Raw genomic sequence first — 19,557 nt, forward strand, 5'->3', positions numbered from 1 at the left:
CGCGTATTCTTTTTTTAAACGTTTTAGAATTCTAATTTACTCATGTTAACAGCATGTGTGGCTGAAGGGAAGTATTCAAATAAATATCCAGTAGGCGCTATACCACTTTTTTTTCTGCATTGGCAGCAATGTAGTTAAGTTTAAAGACGCATTTGTCATCATTTGAAACAGTTGACAATATTGGTTTTAGTAAGCTTAAATGTGGGTAGCCTGAATTATAAAGTGTGCATTATTTGAATGAGAACTGTTAAATGTATAGTAGGCCATACAGTCAATCATGACTGAATGTTCACTAGATTTTAGTTTCTATTTAGGCTGTTGTAGATCTATTTACCTCCTGGATATTTTGTCTTCAGTTAACTTCATTTGTTACAGGCTTCTGTCCATAAGAAATGGAGCCTCTATTATTGTAGGCCTATTTTTGAAACCGGCTTCACTGATAGTCGGTCCTCTTGTAAATGTATTTCACTTTTACATGTTTTATGGATAGCCATTTGAAATAGTTATTAGGTAAGGTGTATATACTGAAAAAGTATGCATTCAGAGAACAATTTCAGAGGGGTTATTGGCATTGATGTAGCTCTTTCTGAAGTGATCTTCACTGGTACACAAATCAGACTAACCATTGACATACTACATTTTGCACAGATTTGGTGTTCACTCATAAGTTATAGATTAGGCTTTTCTATTAGGCTACATTTTCAGATTTGATAGGACAGCTGATTCAATTAAGTGATGTCCTCAATGCACAGTAGCCCGTTATTCAGCTGTGCCTGTATTTGTGACAAGAGGGGCTTATATTCTGATACCATGGAATAGGCTAATAGCTAAGTGCCAAGATGGTAAATGTCATGTATTGCAGATGTTTTCATGGTCTCAACAACTTGAGTGATTAGATTATACTTTTATTTGTAAAATAATACAGAAGTTGGGATTCAAATGATTGAAATGTATTATCTGTTTGTGTTGGAACACAAAACAATGTAATTTATTATAATCAATAAAAAAGTTATACATGTGTTCAGGTTATTTTGAGGCATACTTATGTCAAATAACCATTCTTGCTTGCAAAATCATGGTAATCTTGAGTGGAACATAATATCTGCTTATCCATCATAGTGAAATCATTTCATTCTATGGGGGATGGTAAGTGCACATTGCTTACATCTCTGATAGTTTTAGAATTCAGTCATGGAAGTAACTGTCTTATTTTTGGCCTATGTATAATTGGTGACTAGATATCGTAATTAAAGCCTGATGGGGCCAACATGTTGTCATCTATTACATGGCTTACATTTCTTACCATAGGCCTACATGACTACTACAACTACAGGCCTGTTTGGGTTTCTCTTCAAGAGAGAAGTATTGCATTGGTTTTAGATTGTCAAACCATGCAAATGTTTCAGCTTAACTGCCCATAGCCTTTAATTCAATTGATAATGATGCACATACATGACATGAAGACATTGTCACACAATTAAAGGCTGTGTAGTGCATTTGCTATCCTGTTGGCAGCCATTTTAGTAACCATGCACATTTTATCCAAAGTCTGTCCCTCAAAATACTAATCCTCTACCACACTTTTGACTGCTCTCGTCTTGATAGAGGACTACTTTTCAAGCACACGTAAGCAAAAGACACTGGGAGAGCAGATCACTTCAATAAATATTATTTTGAAATACAGGGCATGAAGTGGAGTCCACTTTTAATTCACAAAATGGCTCTTGTTTTGTACTTTCTGTAATAAAAGTGTGCTCAGAACTACAGGAAAGGGGAACAGGAAGTGTTTCAAAGGTCAGAGAGGCTTTTATTTTGAGCTGGGATTGGCTCATTCCTCACCTAGCAACCCACCAGCCTGTAATCATTTACTTCAGTTTTTTGTCCCGCCTATGTCTAACCTCAGACTCAATGAAGGGAGTCACTTGCTCGTGGGGGTTTGAGCATTTGTCGCTGGGTGACTGACTGGTCAATAAATTACAATAACTTTATCACAATTCATTAGCTTTTGATATCACAATAAGAAATGTATCTTAATTTTTCTTATCTGAATGGTTATATAAACATTTAATCAGTTAGATTTTTTTTTATAGTTAAAAATATACATCTATGTACTAATAGAATAGCTGTAGTTATATGCATAAATACTGTCATAAGTGACTAAACATAGGTAATAAAGCATGGCTACAAATGAAGGGATTGTTTTTGTTCTATTGGTGCAGCCTGCTCCATGTTTTAACCATTTTAAGGTAGGCTGACTGTGGATATGATCTATTTTGAAAATGGAATAATGCTGGATGTGGGTACCCCCTGTAGTCTGTTCAAGGTACTGCACATTCCATGTTCGTATGGGGCATATACAGGTTTACACTCTTGTAATTTGCTGGCCTTATTATGTAAGAATTACAGTTTTAATAAATACATGTTAGTGATTAATGTGTTCTGGTTTCATTAAATAAAGACATTCCATTTAAATTGAATAATGTTGAAATTTCTTCTAATCTTTTTTAGTTGCATGTAACATTTTCACAGTAAAGTACAGTATGAATATGCCATTTTTTGGTTAGATTGCTAAAAATGTGCGGTGTTTTGACTGTATCAGGGCATGGTTCTGTCATGGTTTACATACATTAGTTAAATGTAGTCTAATGTTTGCATTGACAAAATTTTATGATGTGCTCTTGAGGTGAATATTACTTCATGTTATAATTGGTTTTTGGATAGAATCTCAGTAGGAGCTTCGTGTTTGGTGGAGTCACTGTTGGCCCTATGTATGTACTGATGTGGCACTGGCAACCATAGGACTTATTTGGCGCCCTCTAATGTTTTAAAACAGTAATGGTTATTTGTGAAAATTTGTAGGCTATGTTAGGAATTGAATGAATGCAAAGATATTTTTAGTGTGGGCAACTTTTAAATACTTTGAAAAGATTTTAACGTAACAATAATAGTATGGACATAAAACACATCCCAGATTGAGAAGCACTTGTGTGGTTTTCAGCAATTTCTCCTGCATGGGGTTATGGAATTATTTTTAAAGATCTGTTTTAAGAGGATTGGATTGGCATGGAGAGTGGTCTTGTTATGACAAAGTTAATCTGAGCACTCTATGGTGATATAATGATGTTTCCTTTCCACCTAAAGGCATTAGCATTTTGTGTGTAGTCTTTTCAGTACTACAGGAACCCCATTCACTTAGAAAACAACATGTTACACATTCTCCAACTTTTTCTACTTTGTGAAATAAGCCTCTGTTAACTTCCTACACACACATCCTAGATGACATTGGCTGCTGTTGTGCCCTTGAGCAAGGCGCTTAATTAACACCCCACAACAACGGCTCCATGGGTGCCCAGCGTGGCAGTCCCCTGCTCCAACCTGAATGTGTGTCTTTCAGAGGTGTTAGGATAAAGGGGAAGTCAAATTTCCTTTGGCCCTTGTGTACAATTTTGAATAATAAAGTGTCTTAATTTGTTGAGCCAAATCAGTGTTTGACAACACTAGGTGGGAGATTGGAGAAACCATTAAGGAAATGGGCTTGTTATTGAAAAGGGAAATCTTTGCATAGCTTACCAAATGAAAGTACAGCACTATAAAGGGATGATATTAAGTAAATGTGGTAATGTTTTAGACTGAAATTCCAAATTTTTGATGCCATAGCAATTCGGCCTCAGAAGAATCGAACCACTCTGGGTTGGAGTCTGGGAGTCAGTCGGAGAGTGAGCAGGGCAGGGAGAGGAGAAGATTGCATCACTCAGGAGAATCCAACAGCTCTTCTGAATCTGGGAGCCAGTCCGGGTCTGAGAGTGAATCCCAGCAGGCCTCGGCAGAGGTCAAGGACAGACAACCAGTTAAAAAGAAAGACAATCTGTCAGATGTGAAGAAGGTAAACAAAGCAAGGCCTGTACTGCAAACTAGTTTGCTTGAGTTATATTATGCAGGGCTGAAAGGCCGTTGCAGAGTTGGAAATAAATTGAAGCCCAATGCCAAGTCTGTGGTCTATGCAAATATGTAAGCACCATTTCAGTTGAATGGGTATAGTTGTACCACTGACTTGGTATCCCACTTTCCCCATATTTGGTTATACTATTATTTACCTGATGATTATTTGCCTGATGGTTTCTAAATTGTAAATCAGATTTTCTATACCAGGCCGGAAGAAGACATGTACTGTATTTACATTTTAGTCATTTAGCAGACATTCTTATCCAGAGTGTCTTCATATTCCGTTCAGATTCAGGAGCAATTAGGGTTAAGTGCCCACAAGGGCACATCAACAGGTTTTTCACCAAGTCGGCTCTGGGATATATCGCGCCATCAGTTACACAACAGCTTTTATGCATGGACACTGCATATTTAGAAAGGGAGTCCTGTCTCAATTGGGTTGGAAACTGAAAATGGCAAGGATGCGATGATCCAATTTGGTATTTGATTCCAGATGTGGGAAGAGCATCCAGATGTCTATGGGGTCAGGCGATCAAATCGCAGTAGACAAGAACCTGCTCGTCTCAATATTGGAGCTGGGGTAAGAAGTGCAACATGAAATCTACTGAAATACTGCTGAATGGAATTGCTTAAAAAAAACTTCCACGTACTGAAAGTCCGACCCCACTGAAAATGTCAATTTTCCCCAAAGGGGTTTTCATATGCAGAAGCTTCACCATCTAGTGTATGTCATGTGGATTTATTGGTGTCTCGGTCGATTTAGCTGCAACCCCTTATGGCAAAGCCTAATCTCTCATTGAGATGTAATCAATTTCAACACACTTGCAGGGTAGCAGTGACTCCGAAGGTGAAAGTCCTAAAAGAAAAGCACCACGACAGAAGAAGAAAGAGTGAGTATTGAGATTATTAGATTTGTACTTTTCAGTTTTATTTTCTTCTCGATTTTGATTTATTCTTATCCACTTAAATATATCATGTCATGGGATGAATTTTCTATGTTGTGCCAAATTCTGCTCAAAGTTAGGCTATTTGTACAATAACTCAATTGAATCATGACTTAGGTCTACTTGTCAAATCAATTGTAAATGGGTTAGTAAAACAGACAAATGCCATAGATGACGTTCGTTATCTGTAGCACATGTTTGCATTACTGGCAATCCATGTTTTTTTTTTTTGCTTCCAAAATGCACTTTCTGCCATCCAATTAGACTCTCTTCCATAACCTTGGATCACATTCTTGCTTGATATCATGAACATATAGCCATAGTATCCCATGACAATCTGGATCTAAGTGCAAGACATATATTTGGTTTGATCTTTCAATTCAGTGGTATTTGTCATTATTTTTTTCCAAACATTTTCTGGATTCTGTCCTTGCCATTTTCATGCATATGTGGATGTTTGTACTTGTCTAAAGTGGCTCATTAGGAGATTCAGACAGCAAGACTGAGGTGGTCTTCAGAACTTTACTTTATGCTTAGTTATCTGATCAAATCTTGCTAACCAGAGCACCCTAAGCCCGGTGTAGAGCATTAATAAACCCAAATGGGTGAACTTGTGGTATTTCTGTGTTGTAAGAAATACCTGGAAAAGTGATGAATCGGATGATGATGATGATGATGAGGAGGATGCCAGCAGTGCAGACAGTGAGCAGGAAGAGAAAAAAGTTAGATCCAGACGACTTCCTGCTAGAAGGTAAGGGTGTAGTGAAGCCTGGCCTTCAGACAGCTAATCTGTCCACTTTCATGTCCATCGTGTGTGATCAGAAACTGGCTATTGTAGTGCTTTTTTGGGTCTGAAAGTGCTGTATGACTGGGTTTCTTTTTAGCCTTCAGTCACATAGAAAATATGAAATCTGTCAATTCCAATCTGATAATTGTTCAAAATGTTCTTCTGTGTATTTATTACTGTGCATTTAATATGTTGTATCAACTATGATATGCATTATACTATTCTATATTGTTATATTGCAGTGAATATTTGTATTTAGACTCAGAAGGATGACCAAAAAAAGAACAGTTAAAAATCCTAAAGTCAACCAAAATTATGTTCTGATGAAGGCTCGCTAACATTATCAGCTACAGTGCCTTGGGAAAGTATGCAGACCCCTTGACTTTTTACACATTTTATGTTACTGCCTTATTCTAAAATTGCTGAGAAAAATGTTTTATTTAATCAGTCTACACACAATACCCAATAATGACAAAGCAAAAACAGGTTTTTAGAAATGTATTAAAAATAAATGTACATTAGTATTCGAACCTTTTGCTATGAAACTCGAAATTGAGCTCCGGTGCATCCTGTTCCCATTGATCATCCTTGAGATGTTTGTACCTGTGGTAAATTCAATTGATTGGACATGATTTGGAAAGGCACACACCTGTCTATATAAGGTCCCACAGTTGACAGTGCATATCAGAGCAAAAACAAAGCCATGAGGTCGAAGGAATTGTCCCTTGAACTCCAAGACAGAACAGTGGCCTCCATCATTCTTAAATGGAAGAGGTTTGGAACCACCAATAGCTGGCCGCCCGGCCAAACTGTGCAATCGGTGGAGAAGGGCCGTGGTCAGGGAGATTACCAAGAACCTGATGGTCACTCTGACAGAGCTCCAGAGTCCCTCTGTGGAGATGGGAGACCATTCCAGAAGGACAACCTTCTCTGCAGCACTCCACCAATCAGGCCTTTTATCGTAGAGTGGCCAGACGGAAGCCACTCTTCAGTAAAAGCCACATGACAGCCCGCTTGGAGTTTGCCAAAAGGCACCTAAAGACTCTCAGACCATGAAAAACAATATTCTCTGGTCTGATGAAACCAAGAGTGAACTCTTTGGCCTGAATGCCAAGCATCACGTCTGGAGGAAACCTGGCACCATACCTACGGCAAAGCATGGTGGTAGCAGTGTCATGGTGTGGGGATATTTTTCAGCGGCAGGGACTGGAAGACTAGTCAAGATCGAGGCAAAGCTGAACGGAGCAAAGTACAGAGATCCTTGATGAAAACCTACTCCAGAGCGCTCAGAACCTCAGACTGGGGTGAAGGTTCACCCACCAACAGGACAACGACCCTAAGCACACAGCTAAGACAACTCAGGAGTGGCTTCGGGACAAGTCTCTGAATGTCCTTGAGTGGCCCAGCCAGAGCCCGGACTTGAACCCGATCGAACATCTCTCGAGAGACCTGAAGAAAGATTTGACACAACGCTCCCCATCCAACCTGACAGAGCTTGAGAGTATCTGCAGAGAAGAAGGGGAGAAAGTCCAAAAATACAGGTGGGCCAAGCTTGTAGTGTCATACCCAAGAAGACTCGATACTGTAATCGCTGCCAAATGTGCTTCAACAAAGTACTGACTAAAGGGTCTGAATACTTATGTAAATGTGATATTTCAGTTTTTTTATTTGTAATACATTTGCAAAAATTTCTAAACCTGTTTTTGCTTTGTCACTGTGAGGTATTGTGTTTAGCTTGAGGGGGGGAAAACTATTTATAATACATTTTAGAATAAGGCTGTAATGTAATAAAATGTGGAAAAAGTTGAGGGATCTGAATACTTTCCGGATGCACTGTACATTAAATATTTTTGTACTGTCCTGTTGTTTTTCCCTTTTGTGGGTTGGCTTTAGGATTTCCCCCATTGATCAATTGGTATTCTAAAAGCAATTAATTAAGAAATTCACCTGTAAACCTATCAACAATAAATTATTAATATTGCTGAGGTTGGAGGGTTGAAAGCTGTCTCAAGGCCATTGGTGTGAGTCAGATTGCTAGGAGTGATTATAGTCAGCTAGAGCTGTTAGAGGAAAACTAGTAAGTAGGCTGTCTTGCAGAGTGGTTAGAAGTGGTATACGTGTGTTTTTTACTCTATTTTACAGACCACAGAACAAATCATCTACAGTCAAAAAACCGCAGCCTCCAAAGGGAAGGAAAACCAGGAAACAAGAGTCATCTGTGGAGGAGGATGATGATGATGATGACGACGACGATGATGATGATGATGACGAAGATACCCCAAAGAGACAAACCCGGCGAAGGGTGTCTGCTAAAGTCAGGTATGTCAATGTTTCACTTGTTCAATATAAAATCTGAAGGAAATTGTTTACCGTGCATGACATGCATTGTGTTGGTTTGTGCCAGTTACAAGGAGGACCAAAATGACTTTGAGACGGACTCTGACGACCTGATAGAGATGGAGGGAGCTGAGGTGGAGCCGGAAGATGACAGCGAGACCATTGAGAAGATCATGGATACCAGGACAGGCAAAAAAGGAGGTGATGCATCCTCACTTAGTGTCTTATTATCGGTATCTCACTTGTATTGTGTTAACCCATCTAAATAGACATTGCCAGCAGAAGGGTTTTGCTACAAAGCAGGATCAAGGAGTTAGCCAGATAACTTGCCTAAATATTCTGATGGGCTTGAAATGGGCATGGTCTAATTGATTCAACAAATATAAACTCATATCTAAGTTTCTCTTTTTTAATAAACCAGAATATCAATTATTTGTGGTTGTTTATCAAAGTTAGCTGGATAACTAATTGATCCTGCTTTATAGTACCCTCTGGTGTTGAAAGAGACCGTAACCAAGGTGCTCATATTACCATGCTAGACAAGGCTTCTGTTTACTAGCGGCTGCCTCCTGGTTAGGAATCTAAACTGTGTGAATAATATTCAGATATTGAAATTATTAATGTCTGAATTTTGTGTGTGTATCCATTTTAGCCTGTGGGGCTTCCACTACCCAGTATGCTGTGGAGGAAAATGGGGACCCAGGAGCCGACTTTGACCCAGAGAAGGATGAGGGAGAGACCCATTACCTGATCAAGTGGAAAGGCTGGTCCTACATCCACAACACCTGGGAGAGCATCGACTCCCTCACTCAACAGAAGGTCAAGGGACTCAAGAAACTAGACAACTTCAAGAAGAAGAACGATGAGCTCAATGCTTGGTGAGGGCTTGTTTTGTACACATGTAAAGTAGCTTCAATTGAAGTTTTACCTTTCAGTGTTGTGTTCTTTTACTTATTGACACTGATTATCTTCCATAGGTTGAGCAAAGCATCCCCTGAGGATTCAGAATATTACAACTGCCAGCAAGAGCTAACCACTGATTTAAATAAGCAGTTCCATATTCTGGAGAGAGTCATTGGTAAGAAACTAAACTCCTTTGAAATGTGTCTTCATTGACTAGCAGCAATGGTTCATCGATGAAAATATATTTGACAAAATGGTGATTATTACAACAGACTTACCTTCTTTCTTCACACTTTATAATATATTTACAGAATTAGTGTAATCAACAATTATGGCTATTTGGGGAATGTAATTTGATGTGTTTTTTTTTTTATTTTGTTTGTATTTTTTCAGCGACTAAAACCGGGAAGACACAGGGACTCTCGGATTTCCCCTGTAAGTCTCTCATGTCATCACCAACATTATCATACACTATATATACAAAAGTATGTGGACACCTGTTAAAATTAGTGGATTCTACTATTTCAGCCACACCCATTGCTGACAGGTGTATACATTCGAGCACACAGCTTTGCAATCTCCATAGACAAACATTGGCAGTAGAATGGCCTTACTGAAGAGCTCAGTGACTTTCAACGTTGCACCGTCAAAGGAGGCCTCCTTTCCAACAAGTTAAATCATCAAATTTCTGCCCTGCCAGAGCTGTCCCGGTCAACTGTAAGTGCTGTTATTGTGAAGTGGAAACGTCTAGAGCAACAGCGGCTCAGCCGCGAAGTGGTAGGCCACTCAAGTTCACAGAACGGAAGTGCTGAAGCGCGTAAAAATCATCTGTCCTCGGTTGCAACACTCACTACCAAGTTCCAAACTGCCTCTGGAAGCAACGTCAGCACAAGAACTGTTCGTCTGGAGCTTCATGAAATGGGTTTCCATGGCCGAGCAGCCGCACAAAAGCCTAAGATCACCATGCGCAATGCCAAACGTTGGCTGGAGTGGTGTAAAGCTCGTTGCCATTGGACTCTGGAGCAGTGGAAACGCATTCTCTGGAGTGATGAATCACGCTTCACCATCTGTCAGACCGACGGACGAATCTGGGTTTGGCAGGTGCCAGGAGAATGAAACCTGCCCGACTGCATAGTTCCAATTTAACGCTACAGCATACAATGACATTCTAGACGATTCTGTGACTCCAACTTTGTGGCATCAGTTTGGGGAAGGCCCTTTCCTGTTTCAGCATGACAATGCCCCTGTCTGTGCACAAAGTGAGGTCTAGAAATGGTTTGTTGAGATCTGACTTGCCTGCACAGAGCCCTGTCCTCAACTCCATTGAACACCTTTGGGATGAATTGGAACGATGACTGCGAGCCAGGCCTAATTGCCCAACATCAGTGCCCGACCTCACTAATGCTCTTGTGGTTGAATGGAAGCAAGTCCCCGCAGCAATGTTCCAACATCTAGTGGAAAGCCTTCCCAGAAGAGTGGAGGCTGTTATAGCAACAAAGGTGGGGCCAACTCCATATTAATGCCCATGATTTTGGAATGAGATGTTTGACGAGCAGGTGTCCACATACGTTTGGTCATGTAGTGCACCTTCATTATTATCATACTAAGCACATTTTGATTAAAACGTCTTGAAAAACATTTTCACTGAAGATGTTCTTTTCACTGTACACCAGCTCACAGCCACAAGAATGGTGCTTCTTCCAATGAGCCAGAGTACCTGTGTAAGTGGATGGGCCTGCCTTATTCAGAGTGCAGCTGGGAGGATGGAGCTCTGCTGGGGAAGAAGTTCCAGCACTGTATAGACGGCTTCACCAACAGGAACTCCAGTAAAACAGTCCCCTCCAAAGACTGCAAAGTGAGTGAGGAAAGTGTCCCGACTAGATAGATTGCACATCAATACTCATCACAATTGTTACGTTTACTAATATCAGCTAGAACACAAAAATGTACAATATATAGCTATGGTAATTTCAGAACAGTGCAGTGATTTTTTTTTAACTCTAATTTCAGGTGTTGAAACAGAGGCCCAGATTTGTTGCACTAAAGAACCAGCCATCGTACATTGGGGATGAGAACCTGCAGCTGAGAGATTACCAGTTAGATGGACTGAACTGGCTGGCTCACTCCTGGTGCAGGTACACATCAAGTCACGAGGGACACTCGAGAAACAGTAGAGATTATTAAGGTTTTGTTCATCACATTTAGTGGATGTACTGATACTGTACTGAGGTGTACTGTTAATTACCTGGAATTAGATAGTTTGTAGGTAATTTTTGCATCAATGTAACCCTAATAAGACTCCATGTTCTGTGTTTTTCAGGTGCAATAGTGTGATCCTGGCTGATGAGATGGGTCTGGGGAAAACCATCCAGACCATCTCGTTCCTGTCCTACATGTTCCACCAGCACCAGCTGTATGGGCCCTCCCTGGTGGTGGTACCCCTATCCACCCTCACCTCCTGGCAGAGAGAGTTTGACACCTGGGCCCCCGACATGAACGTGGTGGTCTACTTGGGAGACGTGATGAGCAGGAAATCGGTACGGAAATCTCCTCTTTACAAAACTCGAAAGAAGCATTGTAGTCTTGTTGCCAACCAAAAATGAATTTCCCCCTCTTTAATTTTTTATTTAACCTTTATTTAACTAGGCAACTCAGTTAAGAACAAATTGTTATTTGTGGGTTAACTGTCTTGTTCAAACAGATTTTTACCTTGTCAGCTTGGGTATTCGATCTAGCAACCTTTCGGTTACTGGCCCAACGCTCTAACTACTAGGCTACCTGCCGCCCCTCTGCTTTGCTTTTGTGTTGAACAGATCCGTGACTATGAGTGGGTATGCCATCAGACGAAGAGAATAAAGTTCAATGCACTTATAACCACGTATGAAATTCTACTGAAAGACAAGGTAAGGCATCTGTATTTCTTGGAAGTATTTTCAGACCGATGTATTTCGATATACTGAATCGGCTTCGATTTGTACTGACCAAAATAGTACACATTTAGTTGATTACAATTTTTTTTAAATAAAAGACAAAGAAAACATGAATTGTTTGATTGAATACAACTCTCCACTCACTCAATGTGTGTGGTCTGTCTGTAGGGGGTGTTGGGGAACATAAACTGGGCTTTCTTGGGTGTGGACGAAGCTCACAGGCTAAAGAATGACGACTCCCTGTTGTACAAAACCCTGATCGAGTTTCGGTCCAACCACAGACTTCTAATCACAGGGACACCACTGCAGAACTCTCTCAAAGAGCTGTGGTCCCTTCTGCACTTCCTCATGCCTGACAAGTATGTACTTCTCCTCTCTATAAAATACATAATTTTTTTTTTGGCAAATGTGGACTTTGAGAAGAACAACCTGTGCATTTGTATTCATTTACAGTGTTCTTATCCCAATGCAATTGTACTTTCACCCTCTTAAGGTTTGAAAATTGGGAAGATTTTGAATGTGAGCATGGTAAAGGGACTGACAATGGCTACCAGAGCCTCCACAAAGTCCTTGAGCCCTTCCTCCTGAGGCGTGTAAAGAAGGATGTGGAGAAATCCCTGCCTGCCAAGGTAGAACAGATCCTCCGTGTGGACATGTCTGCTGTGCAGAAGCAGTACTACAAGTACGTTCCCTCATGTGTAGCGCTTCTGTCTATCCATGTCTGTCTGTCTGGACAGATGATTTGAGGAGTATCTAAGGTCTTACTCCTTGTCCCTGAAGTTAACTGGTGGTGTGTTTTGGTGCTTGTTTCAGGTGGATTCTGACCAGGAACTTCAGAGCCTTGCAGAAAGGCACCCGAGGCAGCTCCTCTGGCTTCCTCAACATCGTCATGGAGCTGAAGAAGTGCACTAACCATGGTTTCCTCATCAAACAGCCTGAGGAAGAGTGTGACACTCCACAGGAGCACCTGCAGGTAGGACTAGCAAGAAGAGCTCAGCTCAGCGCATTATGGTAAAAGATGTGTTATGTCCATGTGATAATGCAGTGGACTAATTATCTCTACTTTTGCTGTTTTGAACATTTAGAAATACCCTCATTGGTTAAAATGGCAGCAGAGCATGATTACATGTAGCCACACTAATGTATCGGTTTGTTAGAGGGTGGAGAAGAGATGTTAATTTCCCTATGTTTGACCTTTGACCTTTTGCTTATCTCAGGCGTTGGTGAGGGGCAGTGGGAAGCTGGTTCTTCTGGACAAGCTACTGACCAGACTTCGGGACAGGGGCAACAGAGTCCTCATCTTCTCCCAGATGGTGCGCATGTTGGACATCCTGGCTGAGTACTTGGCCCTGAAGCGCTACCCATTCCAGGTAGGGTATAACACAGCCCAGGGGATGGCAAGGCAGCAGGTCCAAACCTTCAGTAGTGTACCTGCTGTTCTTTTATTCTGTATGACTTGTCCTTGTTCTCTTACATCTCCATGAAATGTTAATCCATCTTTATTATGGTGACTTAGTGAGGGTGTTTTCAGTAGCTGTTGAGATATTGGAGCAGTGTCCACTCAGATGTTAACCGACTCATGTGTCAGTGTTGCCGCAAACATGCTCTGGCATAGTTATTTTTATCCTCAAGTTATTTTTGATGGGGACTGGCTGGTCCCCAGAGCCAGAGTGACCACTGGGTCTTAGCACAGGTAAATAACTAGACATAGTTTTACTGCTGTAATTCTCTTTGACAATATGCTGCTTGCCTGATGGATCATATAATGCCATGTATAGCTGAGCATTCCCAAGTGGGATCTTAGGGGTTGGAGTTCAGGCAAGGTTCCAAGGCCTGAACTCTCTCCTTCCCTCTCTTCTCAGCGCCTGGATGGCTCCATAAAGGGAGAAATACGAAAACAAGCACTTGACCACTTTAATGCTGAAGGCTCTGAGGTATGTCGTCTATACTATGTTTTAGCTATTGCAGATTGCAGGTCTGGACATTCGAGGCGTTGATATTTGAAGTGTCTATGTCAGCCCTGAATATGCGTCGGAACTCAGTTGGTATGCGTTTCACTTACTCAGCGAATGTTGATGTTTGTGCGTCAGGCGACGTATCTACCGTGAAGATAACCATAGTGATACCATACATTAACATGACAGCCAGTACATTGTTTCATCTAGTGTTAAGATTTATTTTCCTCAGAAGTTATCATTCTTTTGAGGTCAACTTAGCAAGACACATTTACTGACCTGTGATAGCGTAGCTCAACCAAGTAAAAACAAAATGGCTGTGACTGTTACCTGGTGTGTTTTACCACATCAGGTAACACTTTATTTGGATCGTCCCAAGTAGATGGTTTGTAGATGTTCAATAACTGTCAACAACATTTCAACTAACTATCTACTAACCCTAGCTCAAATCTTAACCCTTATCCTAACACTTGTTCTAAACCTAACCCTTACTGTAACCTTAGCAATAGGTAGTTTGTTGATATATGACCATTTGTGGATCATCTATATGGGAATATCCAAATAAAGTGTGAACCCACACCATAAAAGCCACAAGAACGGTTATCACACTTGACATGTTCTCTACTTCAGGCATTTCGTCCCTTCACCTGTGATGTTCAGCAGGTTTGGAGTGGTGCACTATGTGAATTGTTTTGAGAATAATAATCTCCCCTTCTCTGTCCAGGACTTCTGTTTCCTGCTGTCCACAAGAGCTGGAGGTTTGGGTATCAACCTTGCCTCTGCAGATACTGTGGTCATCTTTGACTCTGACTGGAACCCTCAGAACGACCTGCAGGCTCAGGCCAGGGCTCACAGGATTGGCCAGAAGAAGCAGGTATCTACAACTAGACCCACTGTCCTAAGTATTGAGGGAAGGTTTAGCTACGCACAAGATTGTTGGTCTGATTCTGGTGACTTGATCCTAATGAATAAAACCTGTGAGGAACAGTAGAAAGTTAGTAATCAGTTTGGCAAACGTTTTCTTTGGCAGAGCCATCATGGAAAATGTTTGTCTTCCAACTTTGTGAGACATTTAAATGTCTCCTTTCTTGTATTTCTGAACAGGTGAATATATATCGCTTGGTCACAAAGGGATCTGTGGAGGAGGACATTATTGAGAGAGCCAAGAAGAAGATGGTTTTGGACCATCTTGTAATTCAGAGAATGGACACCACTGGTCGAACTGTGTTGGATAACAACTCCGGAAATTCAAAGTGAGGAAACTTCACCATGCGGTCTACTAGTCTTTGAGTGATATTTTGGTTTGACTGAAAACATGAGGTCCCTCAGGTTCTTAATTAACTTAACATCAACATCTTTTCACAGCTCCAACCCATTCAATAAAGATGAGCTGACTGCCATTCTGAAGTTTGGAGCTGAAGATCTGTTCAAAGAGGCAGAAGGAGAGGAGACTGAACCTACGGTACACAGACACACATTTCTATTGATTATGTGCTCTGTTGAAAGTTAAGTTGTATGAGTGATCGATTTTCAAACTTCCAAATTTGCAGAATGTCTGTGTTTCTTGTAATTTACGTTGTACCTTTCTCTCTTCGCCCTTGCAGGAGATGGATATTGATGAGATCTTGCGATTGGCTGAAACCAGAGAAAGCGACCAGGGATCAAGTGCCACAGATGCGCTTCTCTCTCAGTTCAAGGTGCCTGGAAGTTGATCTAACTCTGTCTGCTTTTCACAATACTTCTCGGAATACCTTTAGCTACTATTCTAACTAAAGATAGAATAGTATTCCCAGTCTCAGACAGTACATGTGTGTCTCCCTCCAGGTGGCCAACTTCTCCAACATGGAGGAGAGTGCTCCAGAGATGGTGGAGCGGACGGTGCCTGACTGGGACGACATCATCCCGGAGGACCAACGGCGAAGGCTAGAGGAGGAGCAGAAGCAGAAGGAGATGGAGGACATCTACATGCTGCCTAGAAGCAGGAGCTCCAATAAGAGGGTATACAGGAGAGAACACACATCTCACGTTAGATCTCTGGAGCATGACAGAGATGTGACTGCTCCATGGTGCAGCTCAGGTAGCTGTGTGTGAAGGGGCTCCCCCAGGGAGTGTGTGTGCTGCTGAACTGTTTACTTTCATCCTCTCCTGCTCTCTGTCGGGGGTTGGGGGTCTGATGGGGTGGTAATGAGGTGTTTACTGCCTCACGGTGTAGGTGAATCCCTGGTGATTCCACTACGTGTGTATGTGAATCTACTGCATGAGAAGCTTCCTTAATGAATCATTAGGGCTTATAGCAGCGTTGTCCCTTGTGATGCAGCAGTGGGTATTTATATCACACAGATAATATCCTATGCTGTTGAAGGTTATCTAAATTCATGAAATGCATGGAAGAGTCACCTCAAAATTATTCATTAGTGTGACTCAATTATAATTATTGATTAGATTTTCTCTTGATTTTATTTCATATTATAGTAGAGAAAACAAACATCCTTAAACATTTCGGTATTCATAACTCAAAAAGGCATTGGGCAATTACAATCAGTAGGAAATAGGTTTTGCTTGTTGTCTGAAGGTTGTATTGTGTCTATCAATTACAGGCCCAGGCCAACGACAGTGACAGTGACATTGGCTCCAAGCTGAAGCACCGCTCCTCTGGCTCTGAGAGCGAGACGGACGACAGCGGCGATGACAAGAAGCCAAAGAGGAGAGGCAGGCCCAGAGCCCGCAAGAACAACGTGGAGGGTTTTACTGATGCAGAGATCCGCAGGTTTGTAGGTCTCTTTGGCCATTTAGACTGAATGGTTTCTCAGTGTTTCATTAAACACTTAGTTCATGTTTTACTCTTTCCTTCACCAGGTTCATCAAGGCTTATAAGAAATTTGGAGCTCCGCTTGAAAGGCTGGAGGGCATTGCCCGGGACTCAGAGCTGGTGGACAAATCCCAGGCAGACCTGAAGAGACTGGGAGAGCTGATCCATAGCAGCTGTGTGACGGCTGTCCAAGAGCATGAAGAGCACCTCAGAGAGAACCCCAGTGAAGGTGAGTGTGTCTGACTGCTGCCGACGGCCTGCCTGCCTGTCTGCCGGCCGGCCTGCCTGCCTGTCTGACGGCCTGCCTGCCTGTCTGACGGCCTGCCTGCCTGCCTGACGGCCGGCCTGCCTGCCTGCCTGACGGCCTGCCTGCCTGTCTGACGGCCTGTCTGACGGCCTGCCTGCCTGTCTGACGGCCTGTCTGACGGCCTGCCTGCCTGCCTGTCTGACGGCCTGTCTGCCTGTCTGACGGCCTGTCTGATTCAGATTTTTAGGAATTAGGGCTTAGAATGTGTGTTCTAATGTTTTGACTCATGTATACCCGGTTCCTTTAGCCAAAGGTCCTGGGAAGCGCAGAGGTATTAACATCAAGATCTCAGGAGTGCAGGTCAATGCCAAGTCCATCATTCAGCACGAGGAGGAGTTTGAGCCACTGCACAAAGCTGTGCCAGCCAATCCTGCTGAGAGAAACCAGTAAGTTACCATTGCAGATATATCCGAGGCCTGTGAAACATTTTATCAGATGAAAATGCACAGAAAATAAATATTACTGTAACAGATGTGGGTAAAAGCGGTAAAACTGATGCAGACACCAGGGCATCGTCATGATGGGCTGCAGTAGCAGAGGGTTTGACCACCTCTCCTCTTCCCGCCACAGGTTTCAACTGACCTGCAGAGTGAAGGTGCCTCACTTTGACGTGGACTGGGATCTGCAGGATGACACTCAACTGTTGCTGGGGGTCTATGAGCATGGCTACGGCAACTGGGATCTGATGAAGACCGACCCGGATCTCAAACTCGCAGACAAGGTAACCATCAGAATGTCAGAATAAAAAATGTTCTCAGAAAGCTGTGGAACTCAATGAAACTGTGTGTTAGATTGGCTCCTGGTAACAAATTGTATTCTATATGCACAGATTCTCCCCGATGACCCAGAGAAGAAACCTCAAGGGAAGCAGTTGCAGGCCAGATCAGACTACCTTCTGAAGATGCTGAAGAAAGAAGCGGACTGTAAAGATGTTACTAAGGAGGAGGTTAGAAAAGACATGGCTGCTCTGTTTAACAGGACCTCTCTTAAATAATACATGTGCAGTCTGTCTGGTATTGGTTTCTGCACAGTAGAACATTTAGCTTTGTTTCCCCCTTGGCTCATCATATCTCTCCCCCCCCAGGCCAAAGTGAAGAAGAGGAAGCCTCGGGTGAAGAAAGAGAACAAGGCTCCTAAAGATGAACAGGGCAATGACATCTCCTCCCCCCGCATTTCAGACAACCCCTCAGAGGAAGGGGAGGTGAGGGTAAGTCATCTCGAAACACCCAGCTCTACCTGCCTATCAACCACCAGCCTTCTCACAAGGGAGTTTCCTGTTGGTTACAGAATACTGGGATAGAGAACACAAGGGAAATGTGATGCAGTCTTTGTTGGTAGTCCACCAGAACTAGTTTACTTATTTACCGTTCTGTGTTCTTTATTTAACCAGGATGACGGGACTGAAAAAACTCCCACAAAGAAGAGGCAGAAGAAAAAGGATAACAAAGAGAACAAAGAAAAACACGGAACTCCTAAAAAAGAGAAGGACGCGGACAAAGACAAAAAACGTCCGAAACCAAAAAAAGAAAAGGTACTTTGGCAGTGGCAAACTTTATGCATTGTGCTGCGGTAATATACAATTTCACACCCACTAACCTTTCCTGTTTCTTAACAAATGGGGGAACATTTAGCTTTGTCTGTGTTGGTGGTGGTGGATGTAGGAGGAAGATGGGGTGTACAGATTAGGTTATAAGATTGCTCCTGGATCACCGGGGGGAATAGTGTCACTGTGCAGGTGATTGTATGGAGATCTGTGTTAACCTGCTTGGTGGTGTGTCTGTTTGTTTGTCTGTGTCTCAGGCTAAAGGAGCTAAAGGGAAGAAGCCCCAGGGGCCAGTCCACATTACTGCTGGGAGTGACCCTGTTCCCATCGGAGAGGAGGACGATGAGCTGGACCAGGAGAACTTCAGCATAGTGAGTTATTGCATCCTGTCACGACTAGAGCATGGCCATGCTAGTTACCCACCGGCATGGACAGGATAAGGAAACATATTAACTACATTGAAGACTAATGTAGGTGTTAATAAGCCATTTAATATGTCAAACATAATGGATGTTCTGTTACAGCTGAGGATAATTGAAGCATGGATCATCTTTGGCTTGGAGCTCTCTTGTACTTAGCGGAGTCAACTGTGTCTGTGTGTGTCTGTCCAGTGTAAGGAGCGCATGAGGCCGGTGAAGAAGGCCCTAAAACAGCTGGATAAGCCTGACGAGGGCCTGTCTGTTCAGGAGCAGCTCCAACACACACGCACCTGCCTGCTGAAGATAGGAGACCGCATCACTGAGTGCCTTAAAGCCTACAGCGACCCAGAGCATGTCAAAACATGGCGTCGGTAAGCCCGCAGCCAACCATAAGTTATAAACTGAGTGTACAAAACATTAGGAACATCTTCCTAATATTGAGTTTCATCCTTTTTTGTATGGACTCTACAAGGTGTTGAAAGCGTTCCACAGGGATGCTTGCCCATGTTGACTTAAATGCTTCCCACAGTTGTCAAGTTGGCTTGATGTCGTTTGGGTGGTGGACCATTCTTGATACACATGGGAAGCAGTTGAGCGTTTTTTTTTACCTTTCTCCTCCCTTTCATCTACACTGATTTGAAGTGGATTTAACAGGTGACCTCAATAAGGGATCATAGCTTT

The 19,557-nt window shown here is 42.3% G+C and overlaps 1 protein-coding gene across 4 annotated transcripts in view; it reads left to right on the forward strand.

Annotated features, from left to right (window-relative positions):
* chd2 (chromodomain helicase DNA binding protein 2) overlaps positions 1–19,557 on the forward strand; it is a 31,691-nt gene that overhangs the window by 8,927 nt on the left and 3,207 nt on the right. For 3 of the 4 annotated variants that reach the window (XM_082962667.1, XM_014149129.3, XM_082962668.1), the window contains 32 exons: positions 3,658–3,883; positions 4,436–4,522; positions 4,771–4,832; positions 5,521–5,637; positions 7,816–7,992; positions 8,078–8,211; positions 8,663–8,888; positions 8,988–9,088; positions 9,307–9,348; positions 10,587–10,768; positions 10,924–11,048; positions 11,234–11,450; positions 11,727–11,816; positions 12,012–12,202; positions 12,337–12,525; positions 12,657–12,816; positions 13,061–13,213; positions 13,706–13,777; positions 14,523–14,672; positions 14,903–15,051; positions 15,164–15,260; positions 15,403–15,495; positions 15,623–15,796; positions 16,396–16,565; positions 16,655–16,836; positions 17,162–17,300; positions 17,485–17,635; positions 17,744–17,860; positions 17,999–18,121; positions 18,305–18,445; positions 18,715–18,828; positions 19,069–19,247. In XM_082962667.1, the coding sequence (XP_082818793.1) occupies positions 3,658–3,883; positions 4,436–4,522; positions 4,771–4,832; positions 5,521–5,637; positions 7,816–7,992; positions 8,078–8,211; positions 8,663–8,888; positions 8,988–9,088; positions 9,307–9,348; positions 10,587–10,768; positions 10,924–11,048; positions 11,234–11,450; positions 11,727–11,816; positions 12,012–12,202; positions 12,337–12,525; positions 12,657–12,816; positions 13,061–13,213; positions 13,706–13,777; positions 14,523–14,672; positions 14,903–15,051; positions 15,164–15,260; positions 15,403–15,495; positions 15,623–15,796; positions 16,396–16,565; positions 16,655–16,836; positions 17,162–17,300; positions 17,485–17,635; positions 17,744–17,860; positions 17,999–18,121; positions 18,305–18,445; positions 18,715–18,828; positions 19,069–19,247 (4,530 nt within the window). The remainder of the gene's footprint in view (positions 1–3,657; positions 3,884–4,435; positions 4,523–4,770; positions 4,833–5,520; positions 5,638–7,815; positions 7,993–8,077; positions 8,212–8,662; positions 8,889–8,987; positions 9,089–9,306; positions 9,349–10,586; positions 10,769–10,923; positions 11,049–11,233; positions 11,451–11,726; positions 11,817–12,011; positions 12,203–12,336; positions 12,526–12,656; positions 12,817–13,060; positions 13,214–13,705; positions 13,778–14,522; positions 14,673–14,902; positions 15,052–15,163; positions 15,261–15,402; positions 15,496–15,622; positions 15,797–16,395; positions 16,566–16,654; positions 16,837–17,161; positions 17,301–17,484; positions 17,636–17,743; positions 17,861–17,998; positions 18,122–18,304; positions 18,446–18,714; positions 18,829–19,068; positions 19,248–19,557) is intronic. The other variant, XM_082962669.1, reaches the window with a different exon arrangement.

The sequence above is a fragment of the Salmo salar genome, chromosome 16 (genome assembly GCF_965601325.2).
Source record: "Salmo salar chromosome 16, fSalSal1, whole genome shotgun sequence".
Lineage (NCBI taxonomy): Eukaryota > Metazoa > Chordata > Actinopteri > Salmoniformes > Salmonidae > Salmo > Salmo salar.